A 27494-nucleotide genomic window follows, 5' to 3' on the forward strand; every position below is an offset into this window, starting at 1 on the left:
ATAAATAATTGCATCCAACATCCAAATTAAAAACAAAGGACAACTACACAACAGAAATAAGGAGAAGAACTCCTAAACAGACAGGAAGAGTTAATACTTAAAGAATGCTCCAGAATACTAATCCATCTACTTGAAGGTTTTGTGACCTCCTAAATTTATCCTAATCTTACGGGAGCAAAGAGCGATGAGGATCTTGATTCACATAGCCATTTCTATACAAGATGAGGAAGCCAAAATGAATTAAAATACGATTATTTCAAATAGTGAATTAAAGTCAAAGATGTTACAAGGTGGCTTTAATGCTTCTGCCCAGGGAAGCAAGTCCAGACTCAAAGAATATTCATTTTGCTCTGTAATAATAATATACAACACATACACCACTACAAATGAGCATAACACTTTATCTTATACAATAAGTGAGTCTGAAGACCCTAAATGTACGTTTCCATGGTTAAAATGAATGCTTTCTTTTAAAGTTTATTCGTATACACTAAGATTTCTGTAATTGCAAAACATTCTAATATTTCTGTCCTTAAATTATTGATAAACATTCTGTCTTAACATTCTTTTCTAAAAAAAATCCCATTTGACATGACCATATAAATTATTGTTACGTTCACACAGAACACTACAGAAGGAGTCCCAGAAGTTATCATGAAATATGTAATAAAAAATGCAGTCTCAATTTTAAATGCTTATTAATTCTATTGCTCCAATAATCATGAGAAAATGCCAACTTGTTTTACCCTGCGCTGCAGCAGCAGGAAGCAGCAGCACAGTGGCTGGTTTTGCCTGCTCTCCATATTCTCCTACACATTTTAAACTGTATGTTCATTTGCAATCAACAGAACATGAAAAAAAAAGTTTTTATAGAGAAAACTATATGGAAAACAGAATTTCAAAATGGTAGCCATCTTCCATTGTATCCAACAGGCCAGTAGCCATATACCTGTTCTCCTTGTATTTCCAAGTGCAATTCGAGGTCCCCATACTGCCCTCTGGCATTTTGCATAGTTTGGGTTAAACTTCACAACAGCTCAACTTTCCTTTGAAACACTGCCATGTTTGGTCTGTTTAACAATGAAATCTGCTTGTCCTTAGGGCTTGATAGAGTTAAAGGGCAAAATCTTGGCTCCGTTTAAAGTCAGTGGGCAGTTTGCCAGTTAATTCAATTGGTCTAATATTTCACAGTGACCTTCAGGGTATATGGAAAAGCTTGTACCCATGCTTCCTTTGCTTGGAGGTAGCATGCATTAGTTTTTAATGATAAAGCCTGGGTGGCAAGTGGAATACTTTTGCTTTTATATTAAAAGCGCACAAACACAAGCTCATTCAAAATCACAGGATAAAACTGTAAGCATTGGCTCATCAATATAAAATTTATAACTTAAAACTTAAAATTAAGTACTATTTAGAACTTTTAGAAATTACAGAACAGATAAATTTGAGAAAACATTCACTATCATTTAGTCCAGATTATTTTAAAGAAAAGGATCAAGCAAATTTCATTTTATTTCACAGCAAGAATGCACGACTCTTAATATTACAAAAAGCATGGCTGCACCAGTGCCATATTGCAAAGACTCAAGAGGAGACCAGAAACATGACATTTTAAATTATCATCTCAGCATCCTAAACAAACTATAGACATAACTAATATCTAATACACTGCAGTAGCTGCATCTATTTTACTTTTAGAATTGTGAAGCTTATAAAGATTAGGYTAGTGCATGTATAGTAAACCCAAGAACTGAGGTATAAAGTTCGCTTAGATGAWCCATGAAGGTCTGTATGTTTGTATTCTCCTTTAGGTATTGAGGACAATTGTTTTTCATCTCATTTTATTATTTATTCTAAGATTCTCCTCCTTGTTCCACTTGGGAGTACTCTTAACACTAAAATAATCTGGTTAAAGCTGAGAAGTTGACTCAAYAGCTAATAAAGATATTTCTGGAGARGAAGATAAGATGACATACAGAGCTCCAATAGGAAAAACATTAGAAATTCCTTAAAAAGCAAGCACATCCAGTAACATGGGGTTAGAGAGGCATATTAATTTGTGTTTCACYATGGGTAGCTGCAAGTTTAAAGAAGGTTTCACGAAAGAAAATAGCCAGCTAAGAGAAGAATTAATTCAGAATTTCTAACTACTGAATGCAAAAATTATTTTTTAAATCAGCAGCTCAACAATTTACAATCATTTGTAATCAATGACACATGTAATTACTCACCTCTTTATAAAGCGGAGTTCAAATACCCCCTCATACCACCCATGCAAAATAATAGTTACAGGACCATACAGTTAAACTGAGAAAAAAAGAACATTGATCTAACTATAAAACCCAATATTTGCAGTGTTTCACCTCTCACACTAGTAAAACACTATACATCAGTGATGGATGCTGGGATGCTTGAATCTCTAATTTTTTTCAGTTCCCATATATAAATAGTCTTCTATGTGAAAGTTAAAAATACTCTTCCCTCCTCTCAGCTAATGTATATGGATATTTATATATCCAAATTTTGAAGCTTGGCGATAAATGCAGAGGGGAACTGTTTTTGCATAATGTCTCTCTTTTCTGCTTTCAACAACCTGGCATAATATTAAAGACCAACTTGGAAAAAATGAGAGGAGAATTATATATTATTCATGGTTTTCTCAGTTTTCAACTGGAAATTAAATCAGTAATTATGGTTCAGAAGATTTGTTARTGTCATAAGCTTACTCTCACGGCCAATACTTCAAAAATGAAAAGTAATAAAAACTGCAGGTAGTCATTTCTGCTCTCAAGACATTGATTGTAAAAAACATTTTCCACTTATTTTCATTATGTAAAATAAAAACACACTGCAAAACTCAAACAAATAACGGAAGCACAACCTGCTAGTTCAGAAAGGGAGAGAAAGAGAATTCCAATTAAAGTAGTTACTCACAGAAAAGATCTCAGGATGAACACCTATCAGGTCACGTTTAGAAACGCATCAGAAGCGCCAGTGTTCAAAAAAAAAAAAACCACTCTGTGCTGAGTAGCACTATTAAATTCAGATGCAGGGCTCTGTTTAGGTTGGACAGGCCCCAACAGTAGAACAAAGTCAGTCTGTCTTAGTACCATAACCAAATTCTACAAGTTAACAGCTTTTCATGAAAAGCTGCCATTTCAAAATGTCAATCAAACCTGAATATAAGTGGGAACTCCTGCAGAAATAACCAGCTGCAGGTTTGAAAAACATTTTTCACTGAAAGTGGAAACACAAAAGATGTTTGAATGAGATCTCTTTTCATTCCTGTAACAGTAGACGGTCATTTTCACAACATCAAGGACAAAAACACAAGACAAAATTGCAAATAATGTCTTGAAAGAACGATTTGCAGGAGTGATGAATGATTCAAGTTACAAATGACAGAATTATTGGCAARTGAAAATTCATTAATATGAAAAAGCTTCTCTTGTAAGATTGTAGTTTGACTCTGCTTATTTTTATTGCATCTGAATGATTAGGTTGTACGAATGAATTCTGATCCAGGTTTAATATTCTCTTTCTCACCTTCAGGCAGCAGCTTGCACCAAGGTCAACTTGCAACAAAAGCAGTACATCTTTACATTTGTTTATTAAGCAAAAGAAACACTCTTAGTTAATTGATACTCAGATTCTGACAGAATGAACTTAGAACTGATAATCCATACACTGAAAGAGCTTGAGTTTTCTAATTCTGTCCTGTACACACAAATGGAAATGATATTTACTTGATAAACCGAGGAGGAAATATTAGTAATACAAATGTACACCACAATGRAAAAGAAGCTTTACACTAACATTTTGGCCACAATCATCTTCCTAAAGAGTACAGGAGGAACAAAACTTCATTTTTTCTATTCTATGAAAAATGAATAATGTCAGCCTTGAAAATGAATTTTCTGTCCAAGTATCAGCATAAAAAAAATATTCAACAATCAGACTGACATAGCACTGACTTTATTGAAAAATCTCTACCCTCAATGCCTTGACAACACATCCAACAGGGAGCTCTGCTGAATAGCTATATTGGCTTTGAAAAGGCCTTTTTTTCTCAGATAGTTAACAATTGTACTCTAACAGCAAAGTTTATGCTAGAGTCAAGTTTTTTCTTGGTAAAAAAATAGATWAAAAAATGCATGGTAGACAATCACCTCAGCATGTCTCAAGGTTTATAATATTATTGTAGATATACGTGCCATATACATACTTACCTCCTTCTCAGTGTGATCATCACTGATTATGATTACCACATGAACAGGGTAATAGTCGTCCTTTAAGCGACAAGTTTCKTAAGTTTCACCTTTCACCAGAGTGGAAATATGTTTATGATGTTACTTAAACTTCACAAAGAGTGAGATAAGGTGGCACAGTTATATAAAATATAACTGATTAATATTTTTAGGAAATAAAAATTTCAGACTTCAGCAGAAGCACAACAGGAGCTTATCAGTAAAGATGCTTCTAGGAAGACAATAAAAATAGAAGGAGTTTCATTACTACCTTTTGCTCTTATCAATCTGTATCACCAGCATTTGTTTTTAAGTAAGGTGGAGCATATGCTGCCTACTGTGAGATTTTGGGGATGAATAATCAGCTGTATGARTAAATAGTTGAAATAATCTTAACTTGGCCATAAAATGTTGCTACTGAGCTATTTAAAAGCTGAGACAGAAAAAAGGAAAGAATAAAAGAAACAAACTGTGCCAAAATTACTGCCTTAGCAAGCAGAGTAYTTTTAAAGCATTCTCAAAAGCATAAGGGTTTTCTATTTACTTCAGGAAACAGCTTACAAGTCAAAATGTGCTGGAGGTTTTTTTTTTTGTTTTGTTTTGTTTGGAGCTGCCAATTGTTAGTCGAGATAACTATTCACTTTACAGGAGTGTTAAGAATGCAAATGGTTAACAGTAGTATAAACTATATACTTGGTTTAAGTTTGAATGTCTAAAACTATTACACACTGCATTCATCTGCATTCCCTGTTTATGGGAATGAAATATGTAGTCATTTGAAGTCCACAATATGTATACTGTGTTTGTAATAACTGCAGATTTTACAAGCACATTATTCTTTCCATTAGGATTAAAACCTCACCGAATAGCAATTTGTGAAAGAATTCTAGCAGGGCCCTGAGCCCAGAACTCTGACCTCTGATGAGATGCTTGGCAGCAACAAACTCTAGGTCTAAGCAAAACATCTGGTTTGAGTTAGACTTCCTGAAAAAATAGCCTCTGTACTGGGGAAACTGGTATTCACTCAGCTTTGTCTATACACTTTGACTGACTTCAACACTGCTGCAGAAAAAAAAAACTCAACAGAATGCATGTCAATCACTGTAGACTTCTTGGTGGCCTCCAAAGAGYGAGGCACTTACATTAAGATACACTGTATGCATTTGTTCATGCTTCTTGGGTTTTTTCCTATTGTACCTCATAGCTCAATGTTTATTTCAGAATTAGTGCCAACTCTGCATTATCTAATCCAAAACTACATTCAAGCTCAAAATATAAATTTTGCCTGAAGAAATGGTTTCTGCAGATTTTTTTTAAAACAGTAATTATTTTAACCTCATTTTTCTTGCAAATTTAGACAATCATTGTCATCACAAAATGGATAGGAATATTACCAAAAGAAACACAAACTCAATGAATTGCCAAGAAATTTGTAAGAACAGCAACAGCTTTTGTTTGGCTCTCAAGATATTTTATACACTACACAATTTTTATATACATTACATAGATAACAGTAACACAGAAGTATAACTGTGATAAGAATACTAATACACTGGCGGAGGGAATACCAAGAATGTTCCTTTGCATAATCAGCACAAGCTCCTGTGAAAAGGATAAGGAAAGGATGGAGCTGGTTCTCGCTTCCCATTTTCCTGGGATGAGAGGTACACTTCAGCACAGAGTGTATGAAAATGAAGAAAGGAACAACTTATGCAGGCTCAGTAAGACTTACACTTTCTTAAAGCTGCCAACCAGGTAGCAAACACAAAGATGAGAAGCCCAGTGCAGCAGGTAGGACATAACTTGGGTAATATACGGTACTGTCAACAAGAAGTAAATGGCCAAATTCAGCTCACGATATAAAGATTTTATCTCTAAATATCATAGTGAAGCCTTTTGAAACTAATTAAACAATAATAATAAAACAGCAGGCAATACTTTAGTAAGACCTGTTAAATTAACGGATCAACACATTTGCTTTAAATATCTTATGTAGAATTAGGAAACTCAATATAATTGAGTTTGAAAATGACAGATAGAGAAATTAATGGAGAGCTCTGTCAACACATTCACTGATGCTGCATACACTTTATATGTGTAACAGATGTGTGATAATATTTATATATACACTTTTGCTTTGTACGGATGAATTTACTTTTACTTAGGCTAGTAGTAGGACCTAATTCCATTAACAGCGTTCTTTTCTGTGCATTCTGTACTGCTTGCAAAACTGAATATTAGCCTTAATAAAACTGATTTTGGTGAAAAAATAGCATTTGAAGTAAAATATTTTCTTCTGTCTTCCATCTCCTATTCTATTTTATAGCAGTCTGCCATTCTACTGTATATTATCAATGTCCTCCTAGTTTATTTTCTTCTTTTGATTGCTAAAGCAATAATATTTTTATTCTTGATGTAGCAGTGCCTTTACACTGGAATTAAATATCAATTCCCACTTCCCACTCTTCAAATTCTAAATTGAATGCAATTGATACTGACCCCCTGCATTCATGAAAAATGCAGCCACCAATCCACAAAGGGACATTTATAAAATAAGCCTTGCTTGTTTGAACTGCAACACTGCCGTCACTGGCATTTCACCCGGGAGACTTAAATAAATAAAAATAAACCCAAGTAATAAACACCATGTTTTATGGAGCTATACAAAAAAAGAAAAAAGAAAAAGGAGGGGGAGAAAAAGAACTTCTAGGACTTCTGGTAAACTTAGACAATTAAACTTAAAAGCTGCCTCTTTCATTCCAGAAGACTTTGGGCCTACGCTAGTCCTCAGTGCCATTCCTGCAGGACAGTGAGCTCTGCGCAGCAGGCCCCCACCACTGTCTGCACTCTGCTTCAATGTCGGCACGTTGTCAGGCACCCTCCCTTCTCACCGAACGCTGTGTATTAAAATGCAGAAAACAGGCCTTGTAATATGCAGGTATCAAGATCTTTGAGGAGCTAAGTTTTTCTACTACTGATAGCATTCCAGTAGATATGTTATTCAAATGTCTGAACTGAGACAGTGAATTAAAAAAAACAGAAAAACAAAAAAACACACACACCTCTGTCCACAGACTTCAGGTTTTAGAAGACTGAATATAATTTTAGAATCRTCGTCGTCAGCTGGTTGACAGCGATAAAGACAACATTCACTTTAAATAACCCTGAATTATATACAGTTGAATAAATTTGAATTTGTTTTGATTTAAGGTCTTCCAAAGTTGAGGCCAACATGCTGAACAAAAATATTAAACTATCTATAACCCTGTGTCAACATATGATGCTACTGGGAATGGTAAGTGAATTAATTTTCCAAGGAAAATTAATTACTTATGACTTACAGTTGTAAAAGCAAACAACGTAACTCTGGATTAGGGCACATTTAATTTCTGTTTGGAGTAGCGATTAAATTAATTTCATATAATTCATGGTATGTAATGGAAAGCAGAACAAAGATGAAATCTTAGACAATGACTGACACAGAAAAAAGTGTATATTTATGTTTCTGATCCAAAAATAAAGGTCACACATATTAATCGTTGTCTAGTGAAACAWGATTTTGCTTTCTAAAATGATGCTTTTTTCAAAATTGTTTGTTAAAAAAAAAAAAAGTGTTATTAGCCAGATAAAATCCAAAATGCAACAAATCACAAAACATTACAGAAGTCTTTCATCGTATATCTCTAATAGTGAAAAGAAACCACAAATTTCAGTGATATCTCCTGAATGACAAATAACCTTAAGTTAAAGGATTAGTAAGAGGAACTATAACATTGATTTACATTCACATTAATTTTCAGAAGAGAGGAAAAATTTGATCACAGATCTAGTATTATAAACAAATATGTATACTAACACTGCACTACAACTTAAACATATTTTTATCAGTCACTSACATCATCTAATTAAAGTTACGTAAAAATAAATCCGCAGCTAAATGAGCCTATGAACCAATTATTGCAGCATTCCATAATTTGCTTTCTCAGCTAGGTAAGAGAAAAGTATTTTATGCATTTCAGTACAAGACATGCCATTTTTGGTCTCCTTCTGAGAGTGCGTATGAATTTATTGTTGATTTCAGATTTTTCAGATATCGAATCCACAGCTGCTGTACTAGGAACTAAATTCAAATCAAAGTTAAGTATCATAGCATTAGCATTTTTCCTTGTGAATCAAATGAATATATAGTTAATATATRAAACCAAAACAAAAGATGCAACATGATTGCTGTGCAGCAAACAGTAACTAAGGAATTCCACTAACAAATAATATTGACATCCATAACGTTTAAAATGGCCACACATATTCAAAGCAAGTTATTCACATCTTAGCTGCCACTTTTACCTGACTTTGGACACTTGAGAGATGTTTTTTTTTAATTTAATCAATTTTATGATTATAATATTTACATTAAAATCTGACTACAAATCCTAACACAGTGCCTTAAGGATTAAATTACTTCACATGAAGATAAATGTTTGGGCTTGAAAAGCAAGTTCTACAAACACAAATATCACATCATGGCTACAGAAAAATGCCGAGGATGAAGAGCTGCCAGAGAGCTGCAAATTATTGTACTAATTTAAAAAAACATGTTTCAAAAATTTAAACTTCAAGTTAAGAAAATTTAAACTAAATCTTGAGGAAAGAGGTTGAACATTTTTTCTATGGCTAAAATTATAGTTTTATCTAAGGCTTTAAACACAAACCAGAAATCTAACAGCATCTCATGCATTTAGGAAAGTACTTTTGAGAAGATAAACTTCATCATCCTATTTTTTGTTTCAGCTTTTAGCCAATTAAATGTTTCCAATCTGATGTACAGAAGAGCCATGCCAAATCAGTTTGCAAGCTCACAGCTTTGCAACTCACATTTTGTTCCTCTTGTCACTTGGTTTCCACATCAGAATGGTGTCTTGCAAGAATTTAAATCCACCCTGTTGGATCATAACTAATSCAGCCTGTGTTTGAACTAGTTTTGCCCAAGTACGTTTATGGAAAGGCAGATCAAACTGTAATATTTAACAGGCTTGCACAGAGGGTATACCACACCTGAAGAATTTCTACTCGGGAATCCCTATATGATTCTTTTGTAGCAACCTAGAAATAAAAAACCTTTACACCTATTTCTTGTGAACTACAGCATGTATAATTTTAATCTAATTAAAATGTAAGGCACACAACAAAGTTTTCACCAAATCTATTTTCATATGGTGACAAAAAGCTTCCTAACAAACTTCTACCAACAGACCTGGGAATTAAACAATCAGAAACGAACTGATGAGTGAGGGTAAGTCTGTTAAACAGCTGTCTTCTATCAACAGGCTAGAGTTAGATTATTCCATCTCAGTGTTTCAACTCTTTTCCCAAAACATTCCCAATTTTGTTAAAATCGCAGAAGCTCCATAAGAACACACATATACAGACACAAACTGTCTAAGAAAAATCAGCAATGCAAGAGGGGCAATATCAGCATTAATGTCTAAAATTTACCTGTAGCTCAGGTTGCTTACAAAGGAACATCTCTGACAGTTTTCAAATGCTCTCTACTATGCATTTTTTGTGACAGCAGTGAAAATAGATGCAGTCCATTGGCAGTTTCATGAGTGACATGTGCAGATGCAACGATACTGCTGCGCTCATGTACTCCTTGTAAACACACATGCACAATTTTCCTTCATTTCCTTAAAGGGACAGTATCTCACCCCACTGAGCTAGTATGTCTCCATGGAAATGCCAGTAAAGATGCATAGTATATTAACTTTATAAACACAATAAAACATTAACAACAGAACAGTTACCTTCTTTCAATATTCTTTTCTTCTGTTATAATCTGCCATAACAACTAGCAGAGGTTTAATTATGCTGTTGCTGCCGGAACCACTGATTTCTCTTTGCTAGCCAGGGAATAGGTAGACATCACTGTAGAGACTCTGCTGTTACAGGATGTAAACCAGCACYGGCAACCAGCAAAACTGTTGCTGAAGATTGATTTAATTATGCAAATCTGCCAGAAGTGTAACTTGTTTAGAAAGGATTTTTTTTTCTTTAAAGTTTTGCACACCTATTTCATCGGAGTGGGGGATGTGGAAGCATCCAAAAAACATTTTAAGAAGTGACTAGCTCTTCCTGACATAGCTGTCTTAAAGATTTTCTTGCCCATAACTGGTAGATGGCTCGATTCACAGGCCTTTACTTTTCAAAAGAAAAAAATCACATAATTCACCCTAAAACATGTTGGGCAGAAATATGTATGATTTTCCTCACAGAGCTAATACCTTCCCACTACTACACTATAATTAAGAGAAACTTCAGCCAGCAAATTGATGGCCTGCAAAACATAACTACAGACTGGATAACTAATCCTAGCAATAGGATTCCATAATTTGCTGGGTGTTAGAATTCCTGAATAACGCATAAATGTATTCACCAGTCTGTCCGTCTACTCACTTCACACATCTTTGCCCTACAGGCAGGGCTCARGGTTTTTTCCCTTGCCTTCAGCAATATTTTATAGACAAAGCCTCCACACACCTCATCCCTCAAAAAGGGAGGAGACTGCAGGTTCACAGGATAGATTTAAGTTGCCTTTGCTGAGAAGCAGAGCTAAGAGCACTCTTGTGAAATACTATCCCACATGCCCTTGTGCTCTCAAGTCTTAGTGAGCTCATTCAGGGATGGGACCAAATACAGAAGAAGCCCAGAATTTGTCCAGTTACTAACACAAATTCTATTGACATTAGTGGCAACATAGCCTTTGGTCTATTTTCTTTAGGAATTTCTTTAATATCAGAATAGTCAGTCTCTCTCATGATACCAYACAGTTTCAGCCACACTCCAGTTCATAAGAATATTTCTTAAGTTTTTTCCACTTAAGATACATCTGTGAGTACCCAGTTGCCACATACTGCCAGAAGAGAAGCATGTATGTCCTTTAATAAGGGATCTGAATCCAACAATCCAACATAAAACTGAACATTGGTATCCTTAGACATCTAGTGTTTAAACAAAAACACTATCTCTTTAGCCAGCCATTTCAATTAAAGTACAGGAACTCATAAGCAAGCTCACAGACCTGTAATTATATCATATGAGATTCAGTTCCATGCCTGGCTGTACGTATATATTCAGTGTACTAATTCAGAAGGAATGCTGAAGCATTTTGTAGACAGGCTGCCCAACTCCATGTTGAAGCCTGAAATCTACAGTTCTGACCACTGACCAACATCCTGCTGAACTGAGTTTCCACAGAAGCTACATGAATCACACAATATAAAGCACTGCTCACCTAATAAATAAGCTATCCCATTTTCCTAATCACAAAAATATAAGCTGCAAACCAATACAGATTTGTTTCAATGAACTTAATAAAACAAGCTTGACTTTAGTTTTGTTTTGACAATCACACTTTGGAGATTTTAAAAAACACTCTCTTGCACATTGTATGTCATCATATCCTCACACTATRTATGAGCAATTCTCCTATGCTATCCAAGTAATATACCTAACTATTCATATACCCTACGGATCAATTAATCAAAAATACAGAAGTGAAATAAAGCTCTTAAGTACTCGATGAAAAATGAGTATTTCAGACTGAAGTCAGCTCCATGTTATTCAATAAAAAATGACTTTGCTCCATCTTATTAAATAAAAACATACCAAGCAAAGGATATWTGACTAAAGTTAGATACTGAGAAAGATCCAAATCTCTTATATTTCATCACTAAAAATTGTACATGTATTTTAATGCAAAATGAGGACAAAACTCTTCTTAAACTGCACGTCAATTCTTTGTGATGGTCAATGCTAAGAATATAAAGACTGTTGTTTATACTCACCAGGAACTCAAATTTTTGTTAGCAGCTTCCTGTATTAACATTAATTTTCAATAGTTTCCACTGGTAGAGAAACTATACAACAGTTTAGTTTGCCAAAAAAAAAAGGGTTAGATAGTAAAGAAATCTAATAATATAGGTTATTAAGCCTCAGAAAGGCTTAACAGATTACCTCTTTTCTAACAGCAGGTAGGCAAGCATGTGCAGCAAAAGGTACAAGTTTGCTTTTCCTGAGGGAAAGACAACAAATGGAAATAATGCATAGACTTATTCAGTCCACAGATTTTCCAGGCTGACCAAAGTGTATTTGATCTTACTCTTGGATTTACATGCACCCTTGAAATCCTTTTGATTCCTGATTTTCTAAAATTGTTATTGTTTACCTCTCAAATATTTCTAAAATTAGTAAATATTAAAGAGTTAMATATACAATCAGCTACCTCAAGTAAATTTTCATGATGGGAGTGCAGAATAACAATAAAATCTGAAGTATTATTGTCATATATGAGATTAACAATTTTCTAACACACACCCTGTTACTATAGACATCCACTGGAGATTTAGAGAGACTTGACAGCCACATCTTTTGAGGAAGGGGAAGATCAAAGAATGAAACAAAATAAAGTGGCTCTATGCATCCTCAGCCTTATGCAGGAAAGGACAGTAATATTCTTCCAGCACTGCCCATTCAGTTCCCCCGCATCAGCATGAGCACACTCTAGCAACTGGGCAGGGACTGAAAGACAAACACAGCGACGGCCTGCAATGACAGCTGCCTTCTGAATCGCTAGGGTCCGACTGCAACAAGATGGTAATGTGAGAGAAAGYGTTCTACGTGGCCTTCCAGGATAAAGGAGGAGAACTCCCTCGTTTCCTTAAGAATTGAGATGKTAGTTGAGTGAGGAAGCTCACTATTCACTAGCTGGCTTTAGGTTTTAAACTGCTTCATATCTACAGTACAGTAATCAAGACATAACTGTTCCCACCAAGGAGGAGGCAACTCCAATTAAAACACTGTTCCTTTAGGTTGCACTGACATTTAAGAAAATACATCCAACTAGTTGGGAAAATATCATTAAAACCTAAAAGGCACATCAAATTTCATCTGAAATGATAAAAGGTGCTAAAGTGCTAAATMAAATGCAAACCTGGTATATTTAGCCAGAGGAAGATGGAGAGGAGAAGGATGAGAAAGGCATTTCCAAATTTTAAACTCTGAGGCATTCTGGCATGCTAATTATGYTTGATGAAACTCTCCTTTAATCAGGATCCTCCAGCAATATACAGAAACTAGAACAGGAATTAGCTTAACTGGTTTCCCTGAAAGAACCTCCATTTAAGAGTATTTTTCCCAAATTTCATTTGTTCAAAATGTTTCAGCTATATCTGGACTCAAGCATCCTCCCATTTCAGAGGTTAGAAAATTGCACATGTTATACAAAAACAGATCATGAAAATATCTTTGCACTCTTGAAACTATAATCACCATACAGGATGTTGCTTTCTTAAGGTCAGGCATGGCACACACTTTTTTATTCTTAGACGTGACTTGTTAAAAATTCTGATTCTTCAACRTACGACATGAATATATTCCCAGATTACAAGTGAACTTCAGCTCCACTACACAAAGTGTATTTTGCCTATTTAGATGTATCCATTTTTCTAGTGTGTGAAGATTTTACTCGTTAAATCAACAGTGAAGAATCAAGCAAACTTCACATATTCGTTATCACTTCCTTCTTACTTCTCTGCCTTAAAATATGGATTCAGGTTGGACTTTTAAAAATTTTATTAATTTATTTCCCCCTTTATGTTTTTTCCTCTTTGATAGGGACTAGTGGACAAAAAAATGTATTCTCGCACTGGTTTATTCTCAAATCAGAAGTAGGAGGTCGGTTTGTTTGAGAGGAAGGAATTTTTCTTTCCATTAGGACTGTTCTTTCTTTTTATTATTTTATTTGCTCTGGAAAACTATGMTATAGCCACAATCTTTGTGAAACAGCTTTGTTCTTAGCATTTAACTGCATCATTCAAAAGTATCAGAGTTGCAGTGGTGATTTATCTGCCAAAATTCAGTTTTCAGTGTAATAAAGTCTTGAGCCACTATTTCCCTGATGGGAATTTAGCTTTGAATTGGCACTGGGAGGTGACAAAGCAAATGTATCAGGCAGAATTTGGGTATYATCTTTGTGTTCAACTACAGTAGAAATCATACTAATATGGCCTGAAGGTGATAAATTAATTTTGGCTACGTTCCTCTCTGGGAGGAAAGAACAATTTTCCTAATGAGATAAAGCTGAAGGAAGACAAGGACCTTCAGACAACTGGAATTTTGGTCTGAGAGAGGCCCTAATAAATCAGATTGGTGTTTCTCTTTGTTCAAGAAGGTACCTGCTCAGACACTTGGGGCCTGTTTGTCTCTGTTAAAACAGATTTTCTTGGTAGTGTACAAACTCAAAATCATAACTTGAAATTAAAATAAAGCAGGTGGTTAAGTACAACTTCAAACTTTTTGTCATGTTAAATAAATAAATATAAATCACAATCGACAGGACTCAATTTTCAGAGGTCTCTTGCCACCTGGAAACTTTTATTGATGTGTCCATAAAACAACTGAGCAGATTTACTTGGAAACCTAGCAATATGTGCCAGGAAGAAAACACCAGTTATTCTCACTAAGAGGCATGTGATGGGATATTAATAGCTCCAAGAGGCCATATAGAGGAATCCAAAATACCATGGCACCAGTGATTGCAGAAGACTCAGTCCCTTCTSACAGTAGCCTTGAGATGCACACAGGCACACACACACTCCATGGAATCACACTTCAGGTGGGTTCTGCTTAGCTAGTGTCTCACTTTGAGCTTAGAGAGGAAACACACAGGGAAAAAAAAAGTCTCTTGGTGCTATTGCCTTTCAAACTCTAGAGAAGCCTGGGACTTCTCTGACTATCTTAAATTGATGGAGAGGCCATGTCTCAAGTCAATCCATACTCAGGCAATGGTGCAAGCAGTGGTCCACCTCTTTTCCTCCTCCAGGCTATGCATTCCTGCCCCTCCCTTACCCCAGCCAGGTCATCAGGTAGTTACTGAAAGCACAGGAGAAGATCAAGGACACTTGGRAAGGAGTAGCAGAAAAGGCAGGACCACTCCTTTCAGGGAGTCTGCACTTAGAACAACATACAGCAAGTGTGAGACCATCCCTGCAGAAATCACAATTGTGCTTCTGCTATAAAACTTCCACTTAGCAGCAGCAATATGCAACCTCTGCCTCAGGAGTCAGAAGCCGGGTGCAGACTAATCATTGTCTGTCCTCCAGGACAAGTATACTAAAATCTGGATTTGTCAAATTCCTAAATATCAATTTCAGRGTGTTTAGAGAGAGGTCATATATAACAGTTTATAGTTAAAGCAGGCTAAAAAGTAACTAAAAGGCTAAAAAGTATAGAAAAGTAAAATTTTCTGTGAAAAGCCTGTTACATTTGATCTAGACTGCACRTTTTTTATTTCATTCCAGAAGTTAATAAAAAACTACTGCCAGTAATTAGRTTATAAATTAAAGAACGTATATTATAACTTTTAAAATTGCTTTGGATAATATCAAATTTTATACCTGATATACCCTTTATCTGAGGGATTTAGATCAGCAATTACTCTAGGACTCACTATACGATACAACAGCTTTTTTCCATGCCTAGCTTCTGAGATATAAACAAGTAACTCTTCTCCCTAAAGGGAGGCAAGTCATAATAGCTTAATTCCTCTTCTCCTCCTTTGCCCTCCTCTGCTAAGAGAGGGCTCTAATGTCCAAAGGGCAGCAGAACTTTTGACTTTGCTTTCAAGAGTGCAAATTTGCTATCAAGAATGTCACATAAAACTCTAGTACCTCAGAAATCTTTACATCATTGAATAAGCATCTTATAGCTACTGGGGTGATATTTAAAACTTCTGACAGGAGGTAAATCTATCTAAAAGGATTATCCAAACCATGATGAGACTTAAAAGTGCAGATTGCTGGGGGTGAACAAGTTTTGAGGTCTACCTTTAACAGGCTTTTAGGAATTCTTTCCCTCAAACTTTTAATATAACCAGTTTGGACATGAACAAATAATGTAGTTGGACATTCACTTGCAAAACATCTTTAGCRGATCAAGGAGTTTCAGTGCAAGGGCCAGGAAGATGGTGCTTACCTGCTCCATTTCAGTACAAAGTAAATCAAGCTGGCTCAATCCACTGAGGCAGTAATGAACAGCTCCTTTCTATTTATTATAAATTCATAAATGTCTTCCTCCCCAAACCATACACCAACTCTTTGCTTGAGATGTTCAATAGTACAAGATGCATGTGGGCAACAGTAGACAGCATGCATCTAAATCAGTACCTTTTAGCCACAGAAATGCAAGTTCCTGAGACCTACAAATCTACAACATWTTGAAACTGATATTTTTCTTTAAAAAAAACAATCCAACAACTTCTACTTAAAGGGCTGCTATTAAGATACAGCATTTCATGATTTTTTTTTAACTTTTTTCATTAAAAGACAGACAAACAAAAGTTTGTATCACTTTGTTGTTCTTGTTGCTGCCTTTATAAATAAAAGCAGTTGGTTTCCATGAGTAATGGAACCAGCTATGCTTCAGACTGAATCTTCTGTTAGATCCCCTTGGTTTGCAGCAGCTGTCAGTAGAGCACATTTTTGTCAYGTTCTGGATGCATTCATTACAGAAGTCTACAATATTTCAGCCTTTCAATCTAATTATCCTCAACAGCTATGGTATATTTTGCACTGAAACAATAATCATAATAGTTACTTTCTTGACTGGCTCAACAGTGAGCAAGAAACATGAGTACATTTTCTACTCTGTGGTAATACAAGTACACCTTGCAAAAACAGCATTGAGTGTTAACCTTCATCAACAAAAATGTTGACCTAGGTTCTTTAAAAGTAATCCAGGATATTTCCATTTCTTTGAAAACAGAAGCTTGCAGCAACTTCCCTCAACAACATATACACATATTTTTTTGTCTTTATCACACTGCCTTTAGCAGTGGCAGTAAAACCATTGTAGTTTCTCAACTGCATTCTATTCCATTGACTCTCAGGAGCTCACCTGAACGCTCCACACTACCTCAGAACTTCTGTTCCATCTGTTCAAATCTAACTTATAGGCTATCGTCTTGAAAACACGGAGGAAAGCACATACTGCATTTTCTGTTTTGCACTTCTCTGTTCTATGGGACTTGAGCACGTGTATAAGTGCTTTCCTGAACTGATGCCAATATGCTATAAAGCAACAATTTTTGTATCACTTCTCAATGCCACTCACTTTGTAAAGACACTTTGAAAATAAATTTCATCCCTCAAAAATAACCTACAAAAACGCACAAAACTGAGAATAGTCAAACATTTTCCAATTCAGCTTTAGTAAATGAAAAATGTCAAAACCAATGTTTTTACTACAAAGATAAGAAGGAATGCACCTAATAACACAAATTAATGGCTTCTAAATGGAGGATCAGTATCTCATTGTATTTTACACAAAGAGCTAAAATCCCATTGCTGTAATCATGCAAAAAAAGAGAAGGCTTTACAGATCAGGTTACCTGTCTGAGCTGATGTTTTAAATAGACCATAAATCTGGTTACAGACATCTCAGATTCTCAGTAACAATTGCTAAAATCAGAGATTAAAAAAGAGCCACTCTATGACTTACAAATGTTTATTACCATTCTACTAACTCTATACAAACTTTTTAAAGATGTCAAAACTAGTGGACACTTAAAGAAGTGTTTTGGTGTTGCTCTGTATCATGATAGATTACTTACATTAAATGATACCCATTACCTTACCTGGTACATTCCAACTCCTATGTGTTTGGGCTCAATTTTCACTAGTTCAGCTAATGGGTCTTGTACGCGTCTAGCGATGGAAACTGAAAAACAGAATTAGGAAACAACYATATTTTTATCTGAAAAGCAGAATTATATCATTATTTTTTTCTATTTTTTTCAGTATTCTACATATTTAATCTATTTTTCAACTGGGGGAAGAAAAAAGGATAACAGCATGAAGTTATCAATAACATAATAGAAATCTTTCCCCATTTTTAGACCTATGAGATGAAGTGTATATTAACCTTTTTTTTCATTTTTTTTAAAAGTAATTCAAGCAAAGACCCAAGGAGATTTCATACTGTAACCATGACATTCACTTCCTCAGTATACAGGGAGAACATACAGAATTATAGACAGTAAATTTCACACTTGAATCCACAGAAAAATGCATATGTAACATCTAAAATTGAATTCTGAAATATCCCTTAACCTTAAATCACAGACCTGTAACAACATTATTTATTTATTTATTTATTTATAGAGTGCCAGAAGGAGTCTAGATATTGGGTCTTTAAAAATCGGTGATGGGTTCCCAGTAATCTTACCTTCTTTTAATCTAAACTCCATACTAAAACAAATCAATTTGCAACCTATTTGGTTATAACCAAGTTCAGAAAAAACAAAGCCAGTTCCAACATTTCTGATGCCATTAACAGCACGTGGAAAGAACATTTAGCCTTTTTAATCTCTATGCCTGAGCCAGGACTGAATTTYTGAAGCCCACCTTTACTGTTAGCTTCTTCACTTACTGAAATGTCAGAACAAATACTTATTTGCAAAGTCTCAACCCTTGGTCTAATTTTGCAGATACTCGGTTACATTCTTCAACTTGCCCCAACATTTCCAAGTGTGCTTCCTCCCACTTACACTGAAACAAAAAGTTCTATCCTTGCATTTATGAACTCGTTTTCTCACGAGCTTGAATGCACAGAAAGGACACGTTGTTTGATTTAGCACCTCTTAGTACATTCATTCTACATAGTGAAGAAAACTCTGACAAAGAATACCAATACAGRGAGGCACTCTTAATACTCAAAACCAAAGGTCTTTCCAAAAAGACAGGTTATTATATGCAAGACTAACATAATTCAGAGAGGTAAAATGTAGAAGTTATCAGAATAATATTCCTTCTAATGAGTTTTAGCACTTCCTGATAATATTGCACAGAATCAGACACTGAGGCTGTAACATAGTAAGCAACTTTCCTATAGGAAAACAAAGTCACTCTAAAAAGCCTGAACAGATTATCAAGCAGGTGGGATTCAGTAGGTTGACATTGAAATTWGAAAGTCAACAGATTCTCCAGAGATGCCAGAAACATAATATAAATATACWTTTGCCAAGGGTGAGTGTGTTTGTCTGGTTCATCCCAAGATAAATCTTGGTCAGTGGAGTTCACTGATACAGAAAAACTCCAGCTATCTTTTCCTTAACTACATTCCCTGTGACAACAAAAGGGCAGTTTAGCAACTCCAGTGGCAGTCTTAAAACAGTCAAAGGACTCCCTGTTTACAGAAGATTCTTCAGGATTGAGACAGCCCTTACATCCGCCATTAAAGTTGTTTAGCATTCTAGATAATCAGGCTTGTGTTAAGARTTATGACACTAACCTGCCCTTTACAGTATTTTCCACAAACCTGGAACGTATTTCTGTTTTAAGTTCTGCCATGAGCTACAAAACACGTTTTCCCCTGTGGTGACTCTGCTAAGATTAGCACAATATAAACTTGGAGAATATTTTTAAAATTGAGTGAGGTTTTTTTCTGATAAATTAGGTAAATAGTTACAATGTAACACCATTACTACTAATGTTCCTTGAGTTTTCTGAGGCCTAACCAGGGACCCACAGTTACTTTATTGGCATTATACCATTATACAACACTAAAGAAATAACTGGTACCTGTGCCAAAAAATTACAAGTCAAGCAGATGAAGACAGACAAAAGGCAAGGGAAAGGGCTACAAGCTATTTATCATAGTCATATTTATCAAGGTTCCTTTTACARAAGCAAGAATAGGAAAAGCTGGACCAACAGCACGTAAACAACAGAGATAATGTATGGACAAACTGATTCTAATAAGCTGACAGGAGGAGGAAAAGCACAAAGGTCAAAGCATTGGGGTGGGAAGGGATCTCCAAGATGCCAGTTGCCAGAGGTTTTGAAGGGCCGATCCTGGCTGCTTTTCCTGCTTTGCGAACTTGTGTGAGAATGAGTGGGGTTGGACAGGAGAAAGCTGTGGCCCTTCTCCAGAAGCAGCCTTACAGTTGGCTTTTACAATATTCCAAGAGGCATTTCCTAAAATTTATCTTTATTATTACTTTTTTTTAATATCAAGAGAGGGTAGAAGAAGAATAGACAGGAGTAAACAGGTACATACATAAGGTGATTTGGTCAACAATACATACACAATATTTAAACTAGAAAAACYGTAAGCATCTCCAATAGTCAATAGCTCATATAAATACAAAAATTTTACATGCCTAATTTAAATGGCCACTACTGCAGGTTGTTAAATACTAATTTCACATCATTTGGGAAAAGAACTTTACTAAATATTGATACTTGAGGCCAAAACAGTAGATCTAATGCCTACCTACTTACTAGGGGCCTCAAACCACAACGGCAAAACTTATCTATTGAATACAGCACCAAAGATTGCACTTTAAAGATYTGCACTGCTAAATGCACAGTTAGCATGAAGTTCACTGCTCGGTCATGCAAGACTTCATATCCTTTATTATCCGTTTGACCGTATGCTGACGATGGCAGTTTGCTAGCTAGCCTCCGAAAGCACTATCGCAGCGACATCCGATCTGCCTGCTTCTCTAACAGAGAAGTTCTGAACTCAGAGGCTCTCACATATGCCTTCTTGTCAGAATCACAAAAGGTTAATCAGTGCAAGTGCTACAGCTTGCAACAGAAATGCTTTCCTGTAACAATCATACGTATTAATTACAGTTTGAAACACTAGTGGTACAGATAACCAGTCACCTTTAAATGTAGGAAAGTCTATGCTCAAACAAAAATAGAACAAAGTATCAATGAAAGTAATGCTGATCCAAAACAAGAGAGAGCTCTATATAGTTATTTATTCTGAAAATATGCAAGTCTCTACATAGGTACAATTCAGTGGTTCAATTCAATTCAGTAGGTTCTGTAATATAAAATATATTTCAGAAATTACATTTTAGACAATTAGAGCGGAAATATTTTTCTGTGTCCACATCCCTTTTCACTACACCTTTTAAAAATAAACAGCCATGTTGATAGGCTAGTACAGGAAATTTCCAAACATAACTTTTTCTCGAGAACCTTCATTAAAAAGTAAAATTCAGAACCTTATTTTTATAATAGCTAGGTTGAAAGTGTCATCATATCCCTGTGAAGCTTCCAGCAGCGATGTAGCCCCTGATCCAGCAAAGCACTTCAGCACAAATGTATAGTGGAATTCCCACCGGAACTAGCAAAACTATTCACATGCATAAAGTTACACAGACATTTAAGTGCTTTCCTGACTAGGTCTAATGGTTGCTATGCTGAAAGGTGAAGATCAACTAACAAACAGTTATACAGTTTGAAGGATGCAGTTCCTACAGTCATAAGTGCAGGAGAGCTGACTTTCTAAATCTTCTCTAAAGCCTCAATTCTATTCCAGAACATCTCAAATTCAAAATAAAATAAGAGAGCACAAGAGGGAAAATGCAAGAACACCCTATCCGCTCTCTAGGCACAAATTCACTCCTACACTGACTCAAGATTAGGGTCTACGGTCTCTTGTGCAGGTATAACCACTATGTTACAGTAATAGCGCACTTTCATATCTTTTTAGGGGCAATGAGGCTCTACTCCAGAAATTTAATCTGCATGGCTGGACTCTTGCAACGCAAGCAGAGTCTTACTGAAATCATGAGAGCTCTGCAGAAAAGCAAGATCTACTCCTATGGACCAGAATACAAAATCAGACTCAGAGACCATAAAACCTGATGGTCTCATATTTTCCCTATAACAATTAAATCAATAAGTTTCACACATTTTTCATATTAAATAACTATTTTACATGGACACARGTATTTCCTAAAATTGCCTGTATGTTAAAGTACAATTCAGAAAAGGCTATAAACAATGAATTTTTTGAACAAAGGAATAGGCAGTGCAATCTCACTTCTACAGTTAAGTTATGCATCGTCTTTGTTTAAGAAAATCCAAAATGAATTCTGTGATGACCCGTAGGGAAAAAAATCAAGTTTCCTAGAAGTACTTAGTAGGGCCAAGTATGAAATGCTGGTCATACCATTCTCACAATATATACTCATTAAGTAAAATGTGGGGAAAAAATTAATCAATATCAAACATAGTATTTTAAATGCAAATTGTTGTGGCCTTGTATTAGAAAACAATCATAAGAATTGCACACCAGAGAGATGCAAAGCTTTTTCAAGTTGTCAGTTAAGAATAAAACATTATTGCAACATTTGGAATGACAGCAACATATTGGGCTGCCATGCAGTAAATCCATGTAAAGTTTTAAAGCTGGGCAGACAGAATGGCCTAGGTAGTCCTCCAATTTTATGTACATGATCTTTACCTCCAAGAAGAATGAGAAGTAAAAAAAAAAGTTACAGAAAGCATATTTTCTGAAATACTTTCTTATCATTACAGCAATTTCTGACAATTTGTAAGAAAGCAACTTAATAACTGCTTAGTGGTCTCAATTCACTTCATAATCTGGCTATACAACAAAATGAACCCACCAGATACTTGAATATTTTTCTGCCTGTCAACACAGAAGTGCAATGACAGTGGGGTAGGTGAAAAGCTTGCATAAGAGTTGCTTGCACAGCTCATGCCATTCTCRGTCTCTGATCTTCATGGAAAATAAATAATTATGTTAAAATGTACTATTTCCAAATGGCTAATGAGCAGACGTGCCCTCACAAACTTGCAAACATATTTGGTTATCCAGCTATTTCTGTTTTAAAAGATCAAATCTGTCTTAACTCCTCACTGACAAACACAAAATTAAGGCTATTTTCTCCACACATACCACATTTCTAAAATTTGTTTTTACTACTCCTTTCTACAGCAAACAACTCCCACTTTTCACAGGAATTAAAAAAGGATACAGTTTCCAATCTGGAACACTGACAAAAGTCTTCAGGCAAAGTCTTTTTAAGGACTGAGGGAAGAGGGGGATTGTGTCCTCCAGCAGCAGTGGCGGGGGAAAATCCCTAAGTCTTCCAATTATTTCTCTAGACTGTATATATGCTGTGTATATACTATGTGACAGCTGCGTCAGCTGTCAGCTGTAAAAACAGAAATAATGGTAACTTTTTAATTAGGCTACCTGCCTCCCCTCACTAACAGAATAGATACAAATCATTCATTATGGCCAAAATCAGATGTGCGCCTTAAAGGTGCAAGAACAGCTAGCAAACTGCACAAGAAAATCCGTAAGAAATAGGAAAGTACTGTGCCTGTTTCTGGGGCAGCCTGCCAATTGCTTTGGTTCAGACAACCACGTTTTAAAATGTTCTCCTTTTGCACTGCTGTATGTAAGAACCGCACCATAAAACAAAAGCTTAATGGCTATAGATGGGAAAACAGTAAAATGAATATACAAAGTTCTGCCAAATGCACTATGAAAGACTGCCAGAAATGATGATAGGTGGAAGAAGAAAAAAAAGAATTAATTTATTTCAGTTACAGCAGCATTCAAATGTTGCATGTCACTACAAGCAGTAAAACATTTTCAGCCAAAAAATCTGAGTTTTATGCTGATGGCATTCCTTTAAACACATGCGTCTTTATATAAGGATAAAAATGTGTCCCAGTCATAACTGTGACAGTTTAGCTACCTCATGTGAGTGGGAGCATTTGTTTGCGTTTTGAAACAACGTGAGGTTTTCAGATGCGAAGGCAATGGGCATAGTTCTACAAATGCTTTACAAACAAATATATGGCAAGTACAAGCTATTAGGTTACAATTAGTTCAGCTTCAGTTTTGTCATAAATAAGAATATTCTATATTTTTTTTTATAAAGCCGCAGTATTTTGTTCTTGCTGAGACAGGTTACTGTAAAAACATCCAAGTAACTCACCCCTCCTCCCCCCCCCCCATTTTAAATCAACTTTTGCATCTTAGAAGTCTAGATAAAAACTTCAAATGTCAGTTCAGTGAAAATTAATATATTAAGGTAATCAAAAACTAACTCACAGATGCATGTGTAATTACTGTCAATATATCATACCAGRGTGGATAAGGACACATTACAACTCATATAAATCCTTTTATAAAGCCTATTATTGTGCTCAAGATCAATTACTCTCCGTAAGTATCTGCAATAATGTTTACTCGGTGATCGATTGTTCAGGTTTCCTGCGTCCTGGAAGCCTCCTATCCTGTTGACCTGAATTTCACCCCCCTTGCAGAGGGTACAGTGAAACTTACAGTAGTCTTTTCATTAAGCATTCTTTCTCAGTAGGTCAGGATTTGTGACACAGTTTTGAATCCTCATATATCTTCTTGGTGGGTTTAAAGTATGCAATTTATTTTAAGCAACTGCTCAACAGCTGCATTTCATCTAAAATTCTTCTGTGGCAAGTGAGCAGGTTTTTGTTTTAAAAAGATTACATTTTAGTTTACTTTTAACTCCATAAAACTGATAATCTATTATTTGCTTAAGATTGATGAAATAATGAATGACAATGTCCTATTTATTTAGTACAAAAATCTTTAAAAGAGATGGCTTGAATACAAAAAGTAAATAAGAAATACTTATAAAAAGAAAACCTCAACAAGTGAATACTGCAACATAGCTTTAAGTCAATATTTTTCTTAGCAACAAGTCCTCAAAAACACTTTCCTCTACTCATTAATATTTTCTATATTACAGGATTTTTTTAAATTCAGAGTGAGGAAGGAAATATCTAATTATTTAACTGAAGCCTGAGATGATTTCCCTTCTCCCCCCCCCCCCATTTCCCCCAAAATGAGTCTTACAGGATGGTATACACTGAGAAAACTTTCCCTGGCTGCTCAGCTTGTAAGGTAGAACTTGCCACACATTTCACATTCAGATAAGCGGGACTATTTTTAACTGCATCACAGCATTAACTACATTACAACTAAAAGTAAAGATTTTTTGAAGTTCTATACTTTTAAGAGTTATTCATTTATGCCAACAACAAAAAATAACCTTTCAGAAGTGACCAGAGAGCCCTTTTCTAAGCCCATATTACAAATAACAACTTTGGAGAATAACACTGCTGTATTAAAAATAAAGCAAAAAACTCTGCAAATTAAAGGGCAGCCGTGTACTCATTGTTCGTTTGGCTCAGTGCTTCAAAGGAATGACACAGCCTTCCGAGGAAATCACACAGACGCACGGACACCGACACACACACACACACACAGCATTACATCAATAGGGAGGGAAGGAAGTTGTTTTCGTAATTCTTTTATGCTTGTGGAAACTGGCTTTACCAGAACCTAGACTAATGCTCTGCTCTGGGAGATCACTTCTAGACAGAAGCAGTGTGAATTTTCAGATTGTTCAGAAGCACGGCAAACTCTGAAAGTAAAAAGTCACTTTCTTCTGCTGAATTCAGACCCATCTGGCATATTAGAAATAGGTAAATGAGGGCAAGGCCAACATCACATCTTCCCATAAAGCATGGAAAGATCAAACATTCGTTGCAAATGTTAACCTATGGAGTACAACAGAATGATGCTCAGGTAGAAGCTACACACACAAGTCTCTTAACTTATTGGCAATATTAACCCCAAAACAGCCAAACAGAAGAGTTTTCACTTAGTTCAGAATAATCTCGTTTTAATTCTGTAACAAAGTGAAAGCCTAAGGGCATCTACACGTGCCTTGATTATGCAGCTCAGAAGATTCAACTGCAGGCTACTCCTCTGTAGTACAGAGGAGGTACAGTGCAGAGAGCAGCAGGAGATGAATGGTTACATACCATCTCTCCTGCATGCCATTAAGTTTGCACAGATCAGAAAAGATTCAGATCCTTATCTAAAACAGCAAAACAGTAAAGACTGGAAAACATTTTTAACTCCTGTGTAAGAAAATCCATTCAGCATTGTGCCACTGTTTCCAAGCAATTTAAGACCATTTTTCTATTCATCARAATTCTGATGTAGGCACACACATTTGTGTACAAGTTAAAGAAGCTCAATTGTTTCCAGACTAACTGCAGTTATATACTGTTTTATAAAAACTATCCAAAGATTTGCTTTAACTTCTGTTCAAACTGTAGAGTGCTATCCATGCCTTCAAGGGAGCTTCTCATTGGCAGAAACTAGGCACTACAGGGCAACMAGGAACAAGCCTTCTTCACCTTGAGGTGACATCTTAATGACGACATTTTGCTTCATTTCAGGGAAAATTAAAGCAAAAAACAAAATAGCTTACCAAGCAAAAAAAACCTACTGCATCTTTTCCTTTTCAACAGTACAATTCAACTCAGGCATTCATAAATACTATAGAATATAGCAGATGAAAGACAAAATGCAATTTCATTTTGTACTGCTGTAATTGCACACACTGCAATGAAATGAATAGCATTTTGTGGTCAAGGCAAAAATGTTCTAATGTATAAAAATTTAGAGCTTACTTTTCTTTCTTCTAGCTCCTTCTGAAAACTTGCGGAACTTGTACCAATCCTCTACAATTAGCTGTAGAAAGAAGCTTACACTTAGGAAGCATTGGGAATGGTATAACCACAAGACTTCTGTCCAATAAAGTTTCTGAAAAATGACCTTCTCTCTTAAGTAGCCAAAGGGAAGTAGTGCTCTTTTAAGAAGATGAAGAAATTAGCTCAAGTAGACATCAAGGCACTATGTCCCACACATCTAATCATCAAATTGTTTTACTTTCCTTAAGATAAAGTCAAAAGAAATTACGTTCTCTCTGATCTTTACCTTCTATTTGCTGGCCACTATGACAGCTCTGAACTGTATGTCTCTATCTTTAACGGCACCCAAGGGAATAAAACCCTGCAGCATGACAGTCTCAAAGTCCTAACAAGCCCCCAAAGCCTATAAGGCTTTCTTTTGCAAGGAAAAGTGCAAGTGGTTTGCTGAACTTTGAGTGTACAATAATCCAATGTATTCTGCCCTGTGGAGAGGAGACAAGAAGATGGGATTTGACAATGCTAAGGCAGGCTGTGCCATGTGACCTTTTGCTCTCCCAGACTCTTTATCCTCAGAAATCATCCTTTAGAAGCAGCAATTGCTATACCAGATCATACCTGCGCATGGAACACTGAACATATTCTAGCTCTATTAGTACTCCAGATCCTTACAAAAAGTAACTTTAGGAATATTTTATCTACAACTGAAGCTCACTGCTTTGCTAACTAGGTGACAGAGCTATGTGGTCTATGGACTTTAAAGTTACTGCATTAGAAAAACACAAGTGTGTTACTCTTGTTTCAGCATCCGAACACAGATTTTCAAATTTAAATCCAAAAGCACAAGGATTAATACATGGAAATA

The 27494-nt window shown here is 35.7% G+C and overlaps 1 protein-coding gene across 2 annotated transcripts in view; it reads right to left on the reverse strand.

Moving 5' to 3' along the window:
* Window positions 1-27494, reverse strand: part of SRBD1 (S1 RNA binding domain 1) — a 136155-nt gene that overhangs the window by 32859 nt on the left and 75802 nt on the right. For both annotated transcript variants that reach the window (XM_085315870.1, XM_085315869.1), the window contains exon 17: window positions 17935-18017. In XM_085315870.1, the coding sequence (XP_085171996.1) occupies window positions 17935-18017 (83 nt within the window). The remainder of the gene's footprint in view (window positions 1-17934; window positions 18018-27494) is intronic.

The sequence above is a fragment of the Rhea americana genome, unplaced genomic scaffold, assembly GCF_003343005.1.
Source record: "Rhea americana isolate MKP2758 unplaced genomic scaffold, rheAme1 scaffold_44, whole genome shotgun sequence".
NCBI lineage: Eukaryota > Metazoa > Chordata > Aves > Rheiformes > Rheidae > Rhea > Rhea americana.